The 19,091-nt window shown below is 30.1% G+C and overlaps 2 protein-coding genes and 1 non-coding gene across 4 annotated transcripts in view; 1 reads left to right on the top strand and 2 right to left on the bottom strand.

Moving 5' to 3' along the window:
• The first annotated feature begins 7,475 nt into the window (after window positions 1-7,475).
• LOC145187704 (alpha-(1,3)-fucosyltransferase fut-6-like) lies at window positions 7,476-9,585 on the top strand. Its single transcript, XM_080064166.2, has one exon. It carries the CDS (start codon window positions 7,635-7,637, stop codon window positions 8,958-8,960), a length of 1,326 nt encoding a protein of 441 aa, XP_079920292.2. The 5' UTR covers window positions 7,476-7,634; the 3' UTR covers window positions 8,961-9,585.
• A 1,249-nt stretch (window positions 9,586-10,834) lies between these two features.
• LOC145186172 (inositol 1,4,5-trisphosphate-gated calcium channel ITPR1-like) overlaps window positions 10,835-19,091 on the bottom strand; it is a 41,024-nt gene continuing 32,767 nt past the window's right edge. For both annotated transcript variants that reach the window (XM_090079741.1, XM_090079742.1), the window contains 7 exons: window positions 18,894-19,061; window positions 18,315-18,498; window positions 12,345-12,541; window positions 12,052-12,217; window positions 11,778-11,938; window positions 11,522-11,683; window positions 10,835-11,135 (listed from right to left, as the gene is read on the bottom strand). In XM_090079741.1, the coding sequence (XP_089935867.1) occupies window positions 11,037-11,135; window positions 11,522-11,683; window positions 11,778-11,938; window positions 12,052-12,217; window positions 12,345-12,541; window positions 18,315-18,498; window positions 18,894-19,061 (1,137 nt within the window). In that variant the 3' untranslated portion in view covers window positions 10,835-11,036. The remainder of the gene's footprint in view (window positions 11,136-11,521; window positions 11,684-11,777; window positions 11,939-12,051; window positions 12,218-12,344; window positions 12,542-18,314; window positions 18,499-18,893; window positions 19,062-19,091) is intronic.
• Window positions 13,225-13,296, bottom strand: Trnaw-cca (transfer RNA tryptophan (anticodon CCA)). Its single transcript has one exon. It is a non-coding gene; the product is annotated as a tRNA-Trp (tRNA).

The following is a 19,091-nucleotide window of genomic DNA, read 5'->3' as shown; positions in this document are numbered from 1 at the left end:
TTTTCGAAATCTTTATTTTTTAAAACAAAGATTTCGAATATTTAACTGTTAGGGAATTCAATCGCGTTTAATTTATCGCGCCAATTTGTTTTAACTGGATTCTTACTTTATTGTCTAGAATATCCTTTAAAATTTTTATGCAATAAGTTGAAAAATTCTCTTATTGATTATATACTACAATGAGCTTTAAAACAACTAAAATTGTTTATATTAAAAATATATTTAAAACTACTGTCTTTCTTTTGAAGATTAAAGTTAACCCCCCCCGTGAAAATGTTTTATTATGTCTGTCATTAAAAAGAAAAGTTTCAGAAAAGTTTACGTATCACGTCTCTTTGACGACTAATAATAAATGCTATAAACTTTTTGCCAAGGATTGTGTAAATCAAAATCTATTAAGTACTTAAGTAAATTATATTATTTCAGGCGCGGATCCAGGAACTTGTAACTGTGTGGCCAAATTTTATTTTCACGGTTTAAATTTCGATAAAAGATTGATATTTTAATATTTTTTCACAGCATTTAGTGATTGAATAAAACGTCGGTAACGTATAATAAGAACCGTTGTGGCCATGGCAGCCAAAATTCGTAAATTACGGCAGACAAATTTAAATTTTTAGGGATATTCTTTAAGCGAAAAAACCCAAAACTAACATGGTTGTCATTAACTTTAAACTAAATGGCCATTGTCACAATGGCCACCCCTTAGATCCGCGCCTGTATTTGATGAAAGTTCATCTTTTCAATTACATTTTTTTTTTTTAACAATAATAAAACTTTTATTGAAAACATAGTCGTAAATTCTGTTAAAAAATTAAAAATCACTAGAAGGAATCACGTTTCATAAAAGCTCGTTTGTTTGATTAGACTCGAAAGAGCATTCGCATCTTTAATAAACTAAAAAGACATTTTTTGATAGTAAAAACCAGACTGGCAATGTTTTGCTCAAGAACAAAATTGACTGTAAAGTTCTCAACATATTTTTGTACTTTAAACTTCAGATTAGAGCACTTTACACTGATTTTATACAATTCTTAAGCAGCATGAAATTCTCTGTCAAAGTTAATCATAAGAATGGGGAGAGGAAAAGGGGGATGAAGGAAAAAGTCAAGTAGCGCCAATTTGTTGCGTCATTTTCATTTATAATAAATTGTTTTACACCTGGTAAATTACTAATTGCTTTTGCTATATTTTAAGCCAACTGTTACGTTCCCTTCAAGCATATAACTATTTTTATCTTTTACTATATACATTTATTTTAAAATTAACAAAACTCGTTCTATACAACTTCAAAAAAGGCGAAATCTAATCTTTTCAATCTCTTTACATTTCATTTTTGTGCACGTTTTTATAAGGCGTTCCAGACGAACGCATTTACGTAACTCGTATTTACGTAATTACGTAATTATCACTCTCAACACCAGATGAGAACTGATATTCGATACCGATTATCTAGTCCTGCTTTACACTATCCTAAAAGGGAAGTCCTCTACGAAATGTGTCATATAAAAAAAGGAATACTTAAATCGATTTAATAACCTCTTCGAAGATGACGTGAGAAAAAAATTTTCCTTTTATTCTAATCTAATTAATATAAATTTTTTGTCATGCATCAGCAATTTATCCTAGCGTCGGTGTAAAGATAATAACAGGGTTGTGATCTGTCAAATATGTCTGAGAAAATTTTTCTGCATTTTGGACATAAAATATGTCCGAAATATTTTCTATCCACATATTTTGATATAATTTTATGTCTGAATTTTTTTCTGCCAATATTTTTCCGACCTTTTCAGCAAAATATCGTTTGACAGTATTGAAACTCCCGTGGTGGCAATTTCACTTATTAGAATGTAAAAACCATCTCAAACTTAATTTTTATTACTGAAAGTGGTTTTTATTAGTATGACTAAACTAAAAATTATTCTTACGATTAAAATTTAAAAAATATTTTCAGAAATTTTTAATTAAAAGTTAAACCTCAAAAGTTTTCTTTGACAAAAAATTGAATCTCAAATGGTTCTATAAAGAAAAAATTGAATTTTAAGATAAAAGTGATTGTATTATTTTCACGACTTTTCAACTTAAGTTTAAAATGTTTATTGTTTTCAGTATGAAAAACGTCGGTGTTTTAAATGAAGTAATATTTAAGTTAACTTTGTAACAGACGACGGTTAAAAAGATTTCGAAAATTTTGTGCCAAATTAGATTTAGTTGAGCTGAAGAACTCGAAATATTCCGCAAAATTTATATTTAGCTCATTCAATTCTTATTAAGAAAACTAACAGGTAATAACTTATAATTAAATACGATTACATACTTATTAAAATAATTATCATTATGATTTATTTAATAAAAAATAATTGACAATTGCATTATAATTACATAATTATAATGGGAAAAAACTTGCTTCAAATGTTTTGAGTGAAATATTGGAATAATAATTATTTTTTTCTTATGATTAAAAGTCAGAAATGGAGAATAACTTATTGAATGAACAAGTTAAAATTCAATTCGAAATTAATAAAGAAGGAGGAAAATGTGAAATGTGTAAATAATTTTATTAAGGCAAGTTAACCCTTTAGCGCCCACCAGGGCTTAAAATTTTCAAAAAACTCCAAAAACTTCAAAAAGCAATTGTTTTAGGGCCTAGATTATGAATTAAAAAATAAAATTTTAAAATTTCACTAGCAAACCCAATTTTGTCATTGTAGCATATGTGATACATATAAATTCAGATAGCATTTTGTGATAGTTTCAAAAAGAGGAAACTCTCTTAAATACTTCTAAAACTTACATGTGTTATTAATTTAAAATAAAATAAACAAATAAGCTTTAATATTCGTATAAAAACAGGAAAAAACTCTCTTTGAAAATACCTTGTCTGACAACAATCATCCGATTTTTAAAAAGACAATTTTGATGTGTTTTTAAGTCTTGATTATCTAATTATATTAACCTAGCTAAATCAGATCAACAAAAATATGTTGTAAATATGCTACAAAAGGTGTTTTTGAGATCACTGTGTTGACAGGATGGCCATAAAAGGTTTCTGAAGTTATGTAGCAGATCTGCTACACGGGCGCTAAAGGGTTAAGTAATCTCAAGATTCACCTACTTCGAAACCACAAAGAAAAAAAGGACGAAATCGAATTAGTTGAAGCTACTCAGAATCGAAACGTGATTCAATTAATTAAGCGTAGTTAATGTAAATCAACTAGTTTGAAAAATGATTCGAATAATGATGCGCCGTAACTTGTTTTCTCGCATCAGCTGATGAAATCGGAAAAACATCTTTAGTGAAAAATCCACTCAAAGAATTCAAAGTTGTTATAAATCGTCACAGCATGAAACGCTACATTCAACATGCGCGTGAGAATATTTTTTTGCTTATAAGAGAAGAAACTGAAAATGTTCCTGTATGCGTCGCAATATAGAAGAAACGTGCTCAGAGTTAGCTGTTGATATATCAAGGACTGGCAAATATCTGACAGAACCTTAGGCATAATTACTCAAAATGGTCGACAGTTTGGAGAGATTTTGGCTGCTGAGTTGGAAATTGTGATTAGAAAAATTGGAGAATGTGTTTATGATATCTACGCTACTTACACAGATGGGGGAAAGAACATGAGAAAAGCTTCAAATATTCTCCAAAAAGCACTAGATCAAATGAAAGTAGGGGAGACCGGGGCTAGTTGGCTACAGTTTTAGTTTTTGAGCTCTGTGCATTTCTGGGTGAACTTTTTTGAAGATATCAAACTGCAGTTCAAAAGAATATGAATTTGGCAAGCTTGTTCAAATGTCAAACATTGTAAAAAAAATATTGGTGGTCCAAAAAGGGCCTCCAAAACAAACAAAAGGTGCCAACTTACCCTGGCCCGGGGTATGTTGCCTATACTTTCAGGGTAAGTTGGCTCGCCATATGAAAAGAGAAAAGTTAGTAACGTTAAGCATCTATTTCAAATGCATCTTTTTTTATGAAAACTCTTGATAACTTTTATCCAATCATTTTTTTTTACCTTAATTTTTGTTGCCCTCAAGTTGATCGAATTCTATAAGAATAGCATCAACAGCGTTTTGTGTAACATTTTTAGAATTTGCAGGCCTGTCTACTTTTCTTTTATAACTTCTCATGTTTGATGATCTGTAGTGTTATATAACTTTAGTGAATTTACGACAAATGCAAAAAATTGTAAGTTGGCCCATGTTCCCAACTAGCCCCGCGATCATTTTACCAACTAACCCCAAAAGCTTTTTGCTCACAAAATGCTTTTTGCTCGCGATATATTGAGAAACATAAAATGTGACTGGTTAGAGTGAACCATACAACACTTTCTATTCCAGTTTACTTGTAGATAACGCTGTTGCTTTTCTACAAAATTAAAAAAGTAATATTGTTACAGAAGTTACAAAATTAGTAAAAAAACACAAAGTTCGCTATAACTTCTATGCGCATGCGCTCATAATGACACTACACAAAGATAAATTAGTTAAGTAGAAAGGTTCCATGTGAATTTAGAAAATTTCTGGAGGAAAGTTCCAAAGTTAAACGTAGTGTGTCAACTTAACCCTGTAGTCAACTTGCCCTGGTCTCCCCTAATCCTTGAAATTTACGGTGACGAATTTATAGATTTCAAAGACGAGGAAATCGATATAGGCGCTTTAGACAATGAAGAAGAGAACTTATAGTCCCACACTGTTTGTGTTGAAAATCCAAAAAAGTAGCTTATATTCAAACACTTAAAAATTGAAAAAAGCATAGTATAAGTATTGCACCATGCGTGGTTGAAGAAAAAGCAAGAAATAAAATGGACTTGGTTCTATGAAATCTTGCAAGTAGTTTACGGTGCAGCGTTCTCCATTATAAAAGTTGAACGTGATTTCTCTGGATTCACTTTGGTTTTTAGCCTTTTACCTACTTGCATTTCAAATGATTTCTTAGGTTATCATAGTGGTAAAAAAAAACAATCTGGATTTAATTGATAAATAAAATTCGTTTCAAAAACTCAACAATTCACTTGTTTTTTTTTTTTTTTTAGCCAAAATCCAATTTTGAAAACCTTTCCAGAGTTGAATGATAAAAAAGACTTTCTACAACATAAAAAAATATAATGTACAACATAACAAAATTCTCTTTGATTTTGTGTTTTGAATTCTAGCACATAAAGTTTAAGTTAACTTTCAGAATAGAGTTTATGATTAAAATGGCCGTGATACAAAGATTTACAACCAAATGGAATCTGGATCGAAAGGCGCCATGATCAAAACGTTTTTGTTTGAAATCTATTTAATCAGAAACGCAGCGCCGCGCACGCGGAAGAATGAGAATTTAGATGGACAAAATTGAATTTTCGAATACCCACCAAGATACACCAAAATCATATAAAAATGTCAATAAAAGTAATAGAAGAAGTAATAGAAGAAGTAATAGAAGAAGTAATAGAAGAAGTAATAGAAGAAGTAATAGAACCTCAGCAATCAATAGTTACAAAGAAGCTATCAACAGTCGATTGTGTGACCACTCGAAAATTACCTCTTCTCCAGCGAAAACACAGCAGCCAAATTAGCGCCTACGGAAATGATGGAGACAGAAAGTTGTTGTGCTATTATTACCTATTTAAAATTTATTATTTTCTTATGGAGTGCGTTTCTATAAGTAAGTTCTTTCATCTAATAGTGAAGTTCGTAATAATTTTTATACAAATTTTTGAATGTTTTTTAGAAAATGTTGGAAAACAATATTAAGCAGAATTTTTACTTAAACTGAAGCGGGTTTCACAAACCGCTACAAAAAAGTACTTAGAGGTACCGCTTTAATGTTTTCTTAGAATGTTTAGAATCTCTTTGTTTGAATGTTTTCGCAAAAAGTAATAATAATCACATAATAAAAAATCATGCTGATCAACAAACTTGAAAATTTAAGATAATGTGAGAAAAACAAAAAATTAATTTCAAATAAATTAAGATCTACAAGGAATATATTTTGGAATCACCAAATAATACAACATGGATCTTTAAAAATGTACAATAGACAGGTCATTCAGCGAACTAAACTTTTATCGCTTCTTCATTATCAGCTGCATCACGCTCATCTTTGCAGTTACAACGAGAGTAGCAATGTACAGTATATTGTATCATGATTTTTTTTAGGTTATTTTAAAGTTAAAACTCGTAACTTATATGATTGGCTACATTTCTAATCAAGCATTTGTTAAGCATGTAATGATGTGTAACATGAATCATTCATTCAAAAAGCACGCGTTCGACAACTATTTATATGGAAAATAAATTTGCGGTGTTCGTATTCATTGCAATCATTCTAGTTTTTTGCTTTTGGATTACAGGAAGTGAAATAGCTGATTCGATACATTTTAGTAACTAGCAATCATTATCAAAAAGAAACTGACTTATTTCGTGAAATAATATTTACTTAATTGTATTCTGACTGAATATATGGAATTATTTGTTTATTGCTTTTTTTTTTCTTCTTCTTCTCTAATTGCTAATTTATTTCTTCCAATATAGGACTTAATATAATAAGAAGTTATCAAACAATAATCAATTTTAAGTTGTAAAATATTTTTGTCCATCTAAGTTGTCATTTTCTCCGTGCAGTGCGCCGATGAAAATAAAATTTTTAACATGATTCGTTTCGACCATAAATTATTCGGTCGTATCCTTCTGTTGTGATATAATGTAGAATTATTTTCTATTCCTTTATGTTGTTGACCATTAAATCATAAAAATTTATGCTGTAAATGGTTCGACCCTATAAAAATTCTACTTTTCTTTCTACTTATTTTAATTTCTAATGTGGTACAGTACGCCTTTTTTTTTCTATTGGGTCTCATAATTTCCATGTAATCTTTCGAGATTCAATTTTTTCTTTATAGAACCTTTTTTATTTTAATCAAAAGAATAATTTTAAGTTTAGTCACGCAAATAAAAACCACTTTCAGTATTAAATTAAGTTTGAGATGGTTTTTACATTCCATTAATTAGGGAAATCGCCACCGCGGGAGCTTCATACTATAGTTCGCTAAAAAGATCGGAAAAAGACCGGCAGAAAATGTCTCAGATGTAAAATTGTCGAAATAGGTGGATAGAAAATATTTTGATCATACTTTCTGTCGGCAGAAAATTTCTCAGACACAAAATTATGTTTTGACTTATGTTTTTGATATGTGAGTACAAAATATTTCGGACATATTTTACATCGAGAGAAAATATATTGACAGATCTGCCAGACAGTACGTCGTAACAACCTTGGATAATAATCATGCTAATTCCAGAACATACGGTAATGTTGGTGATGTCACTATTACCATGCTCCTCTTTTTTTTTTTAAACAATGTATTCATGCATAAAGTATATACTTATAACATGTTATTGCTGATGTAAAATAATCACCCAAGCAGTAACTGAAGATTTCAATGTTGCTAAGAAGTGTTTCCTTATTTTAATTACTTTGTTTTCAAGTTAATCCATAATGATAAAAACAATGTTTTAACACGTAACTTTTAATTCATCAAGACAATTGTTAGAAAGGAATTAAATGTTATTGTGGTCAGAAGTTTGATGAAAGTTGTTTGGGGTGTAGAGAAATAATTCAGTTTCTGCTGTAAAATTCGTTGGTAATGAAGTTTACACTTTTTCATTTAGCTGCAGTAACTTTGATATCGTTTTGGTTTGGCGTTGGTTTTACAATATTTATTTTGAACACTTTAAAAGACACTTGTCAAGGAACTCAGTGTGGGGTGAAAGCAGTAGAAGCGCCGTTAAATGTAAACGATGACAATCAAAAAGACATCAGCAATTCAACCAAATTTGTGACGCGAAAAGCAGAAGTTGAAAAAGGTCGTTTTAATTTGGTGAATTCTAAATTAATTTATCTACATGATAAACAAATATGGAATAAATATGACATGTGGCAGGCATATGACTGGTCAAAGTGTCCTCCAAAAGCTTCTAGATGTCGAATAACCACGGACGAAAATCATTTAGAATCTAGCGATGCAGTAGTTTTTAACTCACTGAAAATGCCTTCACTTGATCAAGTCAAAAACTTTAAGCTAGGAAAGTTCAAGAGAGTATTTCTTTCAGGAGAAACACCTGTACACTCCGTCTTCGATCCTAAAAACTACGACGACTTTTTCGACTACACTATTACTCACAAATCAGAGAGCGATGTAAGAATCCCCTACTGGCCAAACGATGGAATTTTACCGGCAATGTATCGACCAAAACATCGGAGAAATATTAGAATAGACAACGAAACTATGTTGGAGATAGAAGACGAAGTGAAGTCGTATTTCACACGGTACGGAAAAGACGAATTTATGGCTTACACAATAAAAAACTGTTCACTAGATCTGTTTTCTAACATGTTTGTTAAAAAGTTGCGCGAAGAAGGTTTAATTAATATATACTCGACGAACAATTCACAAGATTGTTTGAAAATGATTGTTGACACAACAGTATTACCGTGCAAAACTTTTGATGGGGACGATTGTGTTAAACACTTTGAAAGAATCAAATTTGTTATTACTCCTGATGAAGATTTGTGCATTGATTACACAACTCGGGATTATTGGAAGGCCGTTATGGCCTGGAATGCGGTTCCACTACTATACGGTGCAGGTAATTATAAAAAGCATCTAATCCCAAATTCATATATTGACACTGTTGGTGAAGAGGAGTACATCTCACCTTCGTTTCAAAAAGCATATAAGCCCAGCCAAAACGATCTTAAATACTATGAAAAATTCCAGTTGTGGCGGCATGAGGATCGCGTTGAAGAATATTATTGGCAATGTGAGTTATGCGAGATTTTACAGCAAGGAAAAGAAACAAATAAACTTAAAATGAGCGATTTTTGGGATAGAGACAAAAACTGCGGCAAAACTCTTGATGTGTACGAAAAAATGAGGCTACAGTTAGTCCGAACTGGTGTTATTAGGTAACCATTCTAAAGAATTTTTCACCAGTTCATTTTCTATTTCTACACTGAACTGCTTTGTATGTTTTCAAACAAAACAACAACTTTCATTAAAACATTACTGGTTTTGACATAAAAATTGTGAATTCGAAATATTTAAATTAAAATGTATTGTGTATTTATAGGCTAGTATCTATTTAAATATCTTTAATAGGGAGATTTATTGAATTTATCGTCAGGAATTAACCATAACATGATCAGGCGTACAAATTTGAAAATATATTTAAGTTCATGTATGAACCTATATACTTAGTGATTTATATCTTTGAAATTTGAGAGATTACCTATATTGCAACATTATTAAAATAATTTAAATTTTGAACGTTCAATAAGGATTTTTCTCCTTTGCAGAAAGAAATAAAATTGAGGATTATGAAACTTTTGTTTGTTAAAAATTGAGATGGTGATAACAGTGTTAAAATCTGGCGAAGTATGAGTCAGTAAAAATTCATTAAATAAACCTACAAAGGTTCGAGAATAGCTCAATTTAACGAATGCTGAACTACTTAAGGTCTCTTAAAAATTCTACTTTACCACTAATGGATCAACCATTAAGTAAAATAAGCCCCAAAAGAGGATGTAACAAAAAACCGAAATACTGTGAGCGAATTTTTTATTTTGCTTCTTCATATAGATGATCAAATGTTAACTTTTCGCTACCACGAACCGTTAAAGACGACTTGAAGTATAAAAGTATATTAAAAAAAACCTAGAACAAATTGCAACAAAGTAAGCTGGATGTCTTATCTATGTTATGCATAGAAGCATTAAGTATCTCATCGAGAAGTTTGCAATTAAAAAAAGTAGAAAACTTTAATTACAGATAAAGTTGAAACTTACAAAAATTAAGTTTTATTGCAGATCTTGTTTCATTTTGATAGAACTTTATGGTTTGGTATTTTATCTATATTTCAATTTTTACTTTATTGGGGCACCAAAATGTTTTAATCCAAAACCTGAACTTAACAGATACTTGAGTGTTGAATCGAGCTACAGAGGGGCGCAGCAATAGACTTTGTTAGAACTTAAACTTTTTCAGAAAAAATTACTTCTAAGTTTTATTAAAGAAAAGTTCGAGCTATTTTATTTTAAAGAATTGGAAACATCATTCAGGTTCAAACATCTCACCTGAAATTTTTGAAAGTAATAGTAAATTTCGTGTTCGTTCAGGATAAGCAAAGAATGAAAAAAAAAAAAAAAGTTATCGAGGGAAGAAAAACAAATACGACGGATATAATTTTAAACCTTAAGTAGAGATTTTGTACAAAAAATATTTCTGATTGAAATATTACAAAATGTTTCAATTGACACCAAAAAATAATCTTAAAAAGGCACGTAAAATGTTGAGAATTATTGAGAGTTTAAAGGAATATTTTTTCGTGACACAAGCGGATTGATGAAATTTGTAAAAAGTTTCGCCTAAAATAGAAAAACATTGAAAATTTAAAACGAAAAATCAGTGAAACTGTAATTACTTTCACGACGAAAACTGAAAAAAATAAATATCATAATTTAATATTATCTAAAAAAAAAAAAAAATTCAATTTCGCACTATAAAAATAATCCAAATATTAATCAAAAATTCAAGTATTCAGAAAGAAACGCGTCAACAAAAAAAAAAATATGGGTAATGACCTGCATTTACGGCGCACTAAAAAGTGAACGTTTTCAACTTAGTTTTTGATTAAAACTAATACGCAGAAACGACGTCGGGGAAACAACAACACACAGTAACAATGTGCGAACCCCCCCCCCCCTCTCCAAAAAAAAAAAAAAGAAAAAAGAAAACAAAAAGCCGAGCAGCTGAGAAATGTTTAACAGTTTACATCAATCAGAGAGTTTTTTTTTTTTTTTATCTATAATTTCTTCTCTCTATATATATATAAAATAAGAAAAAATTTACAGATTACAAAATACACATAAATATTCCTCGTGCACTGATAACAAATGAACACTACCAAAAAACACGAAATAAAGGTAATAAATAAAACGCAACAGCGATAAAATATTCTTCGCACGAAGAAAATCTGTAGTGAAAAGGTCACCGAATGTGATTATATAAAGCTGGGTTCGAGTATTCGTGGTTGCGAGCACTCCCTAATAAATTGATTTTCATTTTCTGCTTACGTTGCTCCATCATCTGAAACGAACAAAGTAGTCATTAATTGACTTAACATTTAAAAACAATATCACCGGCGTTAACTCTGGTTCGCAACCACTGATCTCTATAATAACTGGATAGCGCATCTCTAATATCAACCCTGACGCCAAAATCGCCATATTGGAAAGCCCAGAACGCTGAAATCTGATATGTGCGATAAAGCGATAAAGCGATAAGCCGAAAAACAGAACTTAAAGCTTACGGGATTAAAAATTTTGGGGCTTTCCAATATGGCGATTTTGGCGTCAAAAAATAAGAAGTTTTGCTCGGAGTTGCGCTTTCCAGTTATTATAGAGATCAGTGTTCGCAACGCGTTTGGTAAATGAGAAAAAAAAATTTTTTTTAAATTTTTTTTATAAAATTACCTGTTCTCTTAAGTCACTCAGCTGCGCAGATAATGTCTGAACTAAGTTATTTGTGGATTCAAGTTGCGTTTGTAAGTTACGTATTTCATTTTGCTCATTTTCTGCCTCGCCGACGGAGAGCGACATACTGCGAAGATAAGGAAACCATTCCAAGCAACGGCTCTTAAAAAATAGAGTATCATGAAAAAATCGAGATTAGTTACAAATGCGTGATTAGAGGCAACTCGTGATATAACAATCAATCGCTCGCAATTACCTTGATCATCTCCGACACATAACTCTCGGGACCAGTGAACTCTGTTGGATCCTTCACTTTGAGAAGAACAATAAAGTATAAATAATCCCACATGTTGTGTTCTTTCGTTATGTGATTTTCAAAAGTAACACTGCGGTTGTCAAATGCAGAACGCTCCAACCCTGAGAAAATTTAAAAAGCACACTATCAATACATGTGCATTTAAAGTCATCAATACATGTACATCTAGTTATTGAAATAATTTTTTAACCGAGATATATTTGGAGTTCCTTACCACATATAAAGCATGTGTTTTTTAATATTTCTTCCTTCGTCTGCTTTTCGCTTCTCAGATCAGCAAATGTGTCAATGATGACACCGAAAATCAGGTTTAATACAATAATAATAACAATGAAGAAAAACAGCAAATCGTATATTACACGGGCTGCAAAATATTTGTCCTAAAATAAGAAAAAAAAAAAGAGAATGTTTTCTAGACAATCTTGTTAAACTTGTATCCAGTGAACTACAATAGGTTTACAAAATGTATGAAGAGAAAAAAAGTGAAAAAACTTTAATGAAACTTACAGTTTTGGAAGGAACTCTTAAAACGTCACCTATACCCCCACCGCTTCGCAAGCCTTTATTTAAGGTAGTTACTATGCACATTATAAGATTATTGCAGGAGTGCTCCCTCACAGTCGTCGGGCTATCATCATTATCGACCTCAGAGTTTTTCCACAAACTAGCATAAGTACAATTTTCTTTTGTGCAAAACCGATCGCCTGCAAATGAGAAACGTTAGAGTCGATAGAGCTTAATGCATGATAGGTCGATAGAGCTTAATGCATGATGCTAACAAATTTTCAATTTTTGAAATTATTTTACAGATAAAAGTTAAAAATAGATTTAAATCAATACATAACACACTACAACTTGTTAAGTATTGCCATTTTGGTTATATAAGTCATTTGAAATCGATTTTAAAACAATTTATGTATTTAGACAAAAAATTTTAAAAAAATTCCATGATAAAACTTGCAATAAGTCGCATATTTTCTTTTTTTTTTAAAAAAAAAATCCTTTAGAACATTTGTGGAATAATTTGAATTATTCCGTTAAACTTGTTGTAAATTCGTTAAACTTGAAATGTTTTCAAAAGAAGCAATAAATTGTATTAACAAATATTTGTCGCACCAAAAAAGTTTGCTGTATTAAATGCATAAAAAGTTTAAGTTTTGTAAACTTTCATTCATCTTAAAAAAACTATTAGAAGTTTACACTTTAATCATTACGAACGGAAAAACAAAACCCCGATGCTCCTTTCTTATATTAAGGGTTGCTTTAAATACATCGCTATCACTATATAAAATTGTAATAAATTATAAAAAGGTTATTATGTTAAAAGTTGTTTTGAATATATTGCTATCACTAATACAAAATTATAACAAATCGTCAAAAGATTACTTGACCCCGACGTGAATTGAACACGCAACCTTCTGATCTGGAGTCAGACGCGCTACCATTACGCCACGGAGCCATACGTATGTTACAAACATTTAATTATTTATATTAGGTTAAACAAGTATTGGCTATTGAAGGATGACGTCAAACGATGTCCCTCCATATATTTAACATTTTGTTAATTTTTTATATCAAGATTCTACTTTTTAAGCATACGCTTATAATTAGGGGGGGGGGTCCAAAATTCTATATATTTTGTTTAACCAGTTATTCTTAATTAATTTTTGTAGAAAAGTTTTAAAAACAATTCAGTTTTTTCTATTTTTTTGTGGTTGGCCTTCTACTTCTATTTAAACATTTTTAAAGATACATAAAAAAAAAAAAAAAAAAACATATAAAAGAAAAATCTTTGCAGCGGTTTTTTTGCGTATAAAGTTACGCAACTTTATTTTAAAATTTATGCAATTTAAATTTTGATTGGATAAATTTGAATTAAAATGAATAATAGTTGCGTCTTAAAAAAATGTAATAAAACTTTTTTTGTTAAAACGTAAAACTTTTATATACTTAAAAAATAGCTTATTATTGTTAACTAAATTTAGATATCAATTAAAATGAAAAAAATTGTAACAAGACGTAATAACAAACTAGTTTTAAATCAAAATAAACAAACTCCTTTAGAAAGTCTCCCTGTAGTTGATAAATTTTATCATACAAAGTTGCCTTTACTCAGAGATGTTCTTGCTTTAATCCAGAACGTCGTGAAAAGCTAGAGAAGTTTTTCGGTATTTCAATGAATGCTGAAGACTACTCGTATCTAGAAAACATGCGTGGTAACAGAAATTTTACTTGTCAAAATGTTGATAAAACTTTCCATCAAAAAGTTGTTAATGAAAAAAGAAAAATGGAGAAAAAGATTAGAAATGAAACAGCAGTTTATCAGACAATGTACGTTGATAATGATGATAGTGAGTTAAGTGAATTTGAAGATGAAGATGAATTTCTTGAAAATGAATTAACAAAAAATGAATATCAGTTCTTTGAAAAAGACACTGAACCAATTAAAAAAAAGAGAGTGATGTTTGTTGATGTAAGTGAACCAAAACAGCCATACATGACGAGATCAAAATCAAAATTAATGTTTGAAGATAGTTCTCACAATACTTATGTTCCACCTAATGTGCGACAATCAAAAAACTTAGTCTTAAGTGATATCTACCATGCATGTGCAGAGTTAGATGGAGAAGGATTCTCGATGAGGGAAATGCAAGTTGCACTGAAAGTAATCGGCAATCGAATTTTTAAAACAAAATGGAAAATTCCAGATGAAACTGACCGTACATCAAAGTACGATAAAAATAATTGTGAAGCTATTGAGAACACATTTATTGATTCTAACACACTCCCAACACGCAGTGCCATTCGTAAAAAACTAAAACAGATGCACGCGTATTCTCTTGGCTTGATTGCAGACAGAGTTGTTCAAGCTAAAATAGTGGCGATATAATAACTCACGCAACTGACTCTACCACTCGAAAACATGTTGGGACCTTTGCACCTTCTGGTTTACATATTAACCGAGAATATTATTTTCCTTTGCCTACATTAGCAATTGCTTCAGAAACTACAGCAAATATTGCAGATGGAATAAAAACAACATTCGAAATGTTACAGGAAGCCTCAAAATACACCTCAGAAGAACTATACCAGAAGGTAGACGTTCATATGACTGACAGTACTGTTCATAATATAGGAATATCTAAAGTCACAGCTGATATACTCAATAGAGAAATTCCTGCTGGTCAACTGTTTTGCACTTCACATACAGCTTTAGGTTTTGACAGAGCTATTGAAAAAGTTCTAAATCAAATTGAAAATGAAATGAATATGGATAACCTTTTCAAAGGCTTTCTGTTAGATATATCTATTAACAAAAGTACGGAAACGTTGTCCTTAACCTTTCTCTCATGGGTACTAAACTTGTTTGGTCCGAGTTTTATTCAAAAACCATGGAATTATTATAAAGAATTTAAAACTTTTATGCAGCGTAAAAACAAAGATATTTTTCTTTTTGAATTTAAAGATGTTCGATTTGAATGTCTTTCGAAATGTTCTTCTATAGTTTGCTTTCACTGGGATGACTTTAAGGAGTTTTTGGACCAACATGAATATATTACAAATAAACTTGCTTGTTTAGTCCGAGATTCTATGAATTTTGATTACATTATAGTTACTTTAGTCGTGGTAGCAGCTTTTGGAATGCAAGTCATTTCACCATTTTTCTGTAAAACTAAAGGTAAAGCCACGCATTCTAAACTGCAAATATTCTTTAGCAAGATGCATTCAAGCTTATCTAATGATGTCATAAATCAACAATTCTTTGAATTTAAAGAGCCATGTGTTCAAGGAGTATCAAAGAGACTATTTGAAAATCTCATTAAAGAAGATTATGGCTTAGAAGTTGTTGATGTAGTTCGAAAATACTCATCAAAGAACTTTGATGATTGCATTATTCTAGCAAATATAGTTCGGAAAAGTTTAGCTATAGTTCTTCAACACCAAAGAGGAAAGCATTATGGGTTTGGAGAAAGAAACAATGAACGGTTACCTGATGAGTATTACGTTTTTAATCAAGTCGTTGGAGTTGATAAAGCAATTACAAATAATATTGAACTTGAGCGTCAGTGTGGAACTCATAGCAATCGACTTCGAAAAAAACCGTCACTTTCAACAGTTTCACGTGGTAATGTTCTTAAATATTCAAATAATTTAAGAAATGAAGATTCAAGTAATTTAGAGCTATTTCGGAAAATGGGTCCTATTGTTAGAAAAATTGAAAGTATAGAATATAGTTGGAACCAGCGACAGATTCAGCTGAGACAAAGCGGCTTAACTAAAAAAGAACAACAAGCTTTACATCAGGCGTCCAGGAGAAATTCTATTTTAACTTGTTTAAAACTACAAGGCGGCCCATTTACTTGTGGATCAGATGTAAGTGAATATATTGAAAAAGAGAAAGATCTGATAAAATGCCAAAAACGATTGAAGAATGAAGTAATTTATTTTAGAGATACAAGTAGGTCATTGCCGCGGAAATCAACTCTATTTAAAATCATGATTTTTGATAAAAATACAAATAAGCGCCGTCTTATGTCTATAGAAGAATATGCTACTAATTTGAAGGTTCTACTTGGAAAGTCATCACAGCAATCCACAATCACCTACGATGACTTCCACAAAGTTATTTTGCACTTTCAATAGAGATCGAAACAAATTATTATTAATATTAGACTATCTTAATGATGTGCAATGTCTAATTTTTTGTGTTATTTATAAATAGGCATAATGATTACATATTTTATTAATAAAATGAAAAAAAATTTACTATGTGTTTTACATCGCTTATATTTGAAAATAATAATGATTTCATTTAATTTAACAGTAAATTCTTTTGTGAAAAAAATCACTTTTTTAAAAAATTGAAGTAGAAGGCTAAATATTGATAATGAAGTAAAAAAATTGTGAAATTCGAAATCAGCATAAAAAATTAATTAAGAAAAAGTGGTTAAACTACAAAAAATCTAAAAAAAGTTAATTTTGGACCCCCCCCTATTATAATCTTATAAAATTTTTTTTTATAAAACAAATCATTTTAAAAAACGCAACAATTTCTTACAAAGACAAAACACTTAAACTTTTCACGATCATTCATAGGCATCTATACAAAATTGCCACCAACTCAACAACGAAAAATATTTTGTTTAACTTTTTAGTTTAAAACTTATTTAACAAAAAAAAAACAAAAAAAAAATGCTTGGTAACGAACATTTAAAAACACCAGCTGAAACTTTAATTTAAAAAATTAGATATTTATCCTGTTATAACTTTTTAAAAAAAAAAAAAATCATCGACACGACGAAGTATTTAGTATGAAAGATTTTATGCAACTTTTCCAGAGACTGACTTTGACGTGCGTCAGATACTCTAGATTGTGAAGGGTGTCCTATTTATTCGTTTGTCTGCCGTCACCAGAGGTTTTCGCCCGTATCAAAGTTCAATTGCGACGAGTTATAGATTTAAAGTGAAAGTCTTTGTTGGTGTAACACAAAATTCGAGAACGTTCACGATTTGCATTAGTTACACGCATTGTCATTTTTTGAAGTCTTAACTTTCTTGGTCATATTTGATTACTTTTTTATGAGTTATTTGCGTTATTGTAAAATATCATAGTTATCAACGAAATGTTAACAATACATTAGTATGGCATATGTTAAAAATATATTTATATAGTATATCATGTTAATATTGTATTAAATTTACTATCGAAATTTCGAAACCGTATGAATAACATTCTTTTTCTGCTCTGATTTTCAGTAGAACACCGCTGAATTTATAGTTTATAGTAAGGGTCTGCGTATCATTTCATTTCTGTATCGTTATCATTCCGATATGATAGCGGAAAAAAAAGTGTCATCGGATTGACGAGAGTTCCGGTATATACCGAGATTTAAACTAACTACAATACCGAATAAAAATTTTTTACCGATTTTTTGTCGTAATCATTCCGATGACACCTTCTTTTTCCGCTATGATATGGGACTGATAACAATATGGAACTGAAGCGATACGCAGACCTTTAGCTTATAGGTTTGTAAACCTAAATAACTCCGCTAGTTTCAATTTTAATGATATTTGTTCATCATAATGATATTTATTGTAAATTATCTAATTAAAATCAATTCAAAAAAATTATTTTAACTAAAAATAATTAATTGAATGGAAATGTCTCGAAACTATGTAAAAAAAAAGAAGAATGGATCCAGACCTTATATGTCAAGCTGCAGCCAAAAAAAGTTGGACATGAAAGACTTAAATCAGAAAAAGAAATTTTATTTGTAGTATGTCATCACACTTGACAGATCTTGAAAATAAAATAATCTTTTTTTCTACTTGATTTCGGAACAATATTGTGGAAAACTAAATTATTTTAGTACACCAACGTTCATCAATGCTGTTTTTTGTTATCTTAAACATGTTTGTTTCTTTATGTCATACTTTTTTTTAAAAAAATTTCTGCTTAAAATTCAAAATTACCTTTAATCACTGATGGTTCTGCCTCTAATATAAAGTCATCTTGGAAGAATAGAAAGCCAACAATCGAAAATAAATACACAAGCACTAAGGCCAACAAGGCAGTCAACACAATGGAACGACCGTTTCTTGTAACACTTTTAACAACATTTAGCAATGTCTCTTCACGAATCAAAACATCGATAACCTAAAGTATTTATAAATCGGTAAAAATCTGCATATATTTAGGATTGATATGTAAACAAAACATCCCATATTTTATTATATCTTATTATATCTTATTATATCTTATTATATCTTATTACATCTTAGTATATCTTATTATATCTTATCATATCTTATCATATCTTATCATACTTTATCATATCTTATTACATTTTAATATATTTTAATATAGGATGTTGTTTAACATATCGATCCAAAAATATTTTTTTAACTTCTCTCTAAAGCAAAAAAAACAAAAAAACAAACGGGTTTACTAAATATTTGGTGTAAGACAAAAAAAGGAGTTTGTTGTTTTATCATAAAATGAAGAACATTTACATTTATAAATTGATCTGTAATTATTTAAAAAACACTTACTAGAAAACTATAAAAGAACTCGTGCACAAAAAACCCAAGTAAACTTGTTGCTAGGCAAACCAAGTTAGCAAAAACAAGCTTGTCCTTTAGCATTTTCAAAACCGACTGTTGAACTAATGTACCGTTGTTTGCAAAAAAGCTTATTGCTAATACCGTTCGGTTTAATACCTTAAAAAAAAAAAAAATTAATACTCAAAT

Source organism: Hydra viridissima, unplaced genomic scaffold (assembly GCF_058129835.1).
Source record: "Hydra viridissima isolate aposymbiotic clone 2 unplaced genomic scaffold, HvirCarnegie_v1 scaffold_2, whole genome shotgun sequence".
NCBI classification, from domain to species: domain Eukaryota; kingdom Metazoa; phylum Cnidaria; class Hydrozoa; order Anthoathecata; family Hydridae; genus Hydra; species Hydra viridissima.
This window is presented reverse-complemented; position numbering and strand designations above follow the sequence as displayed.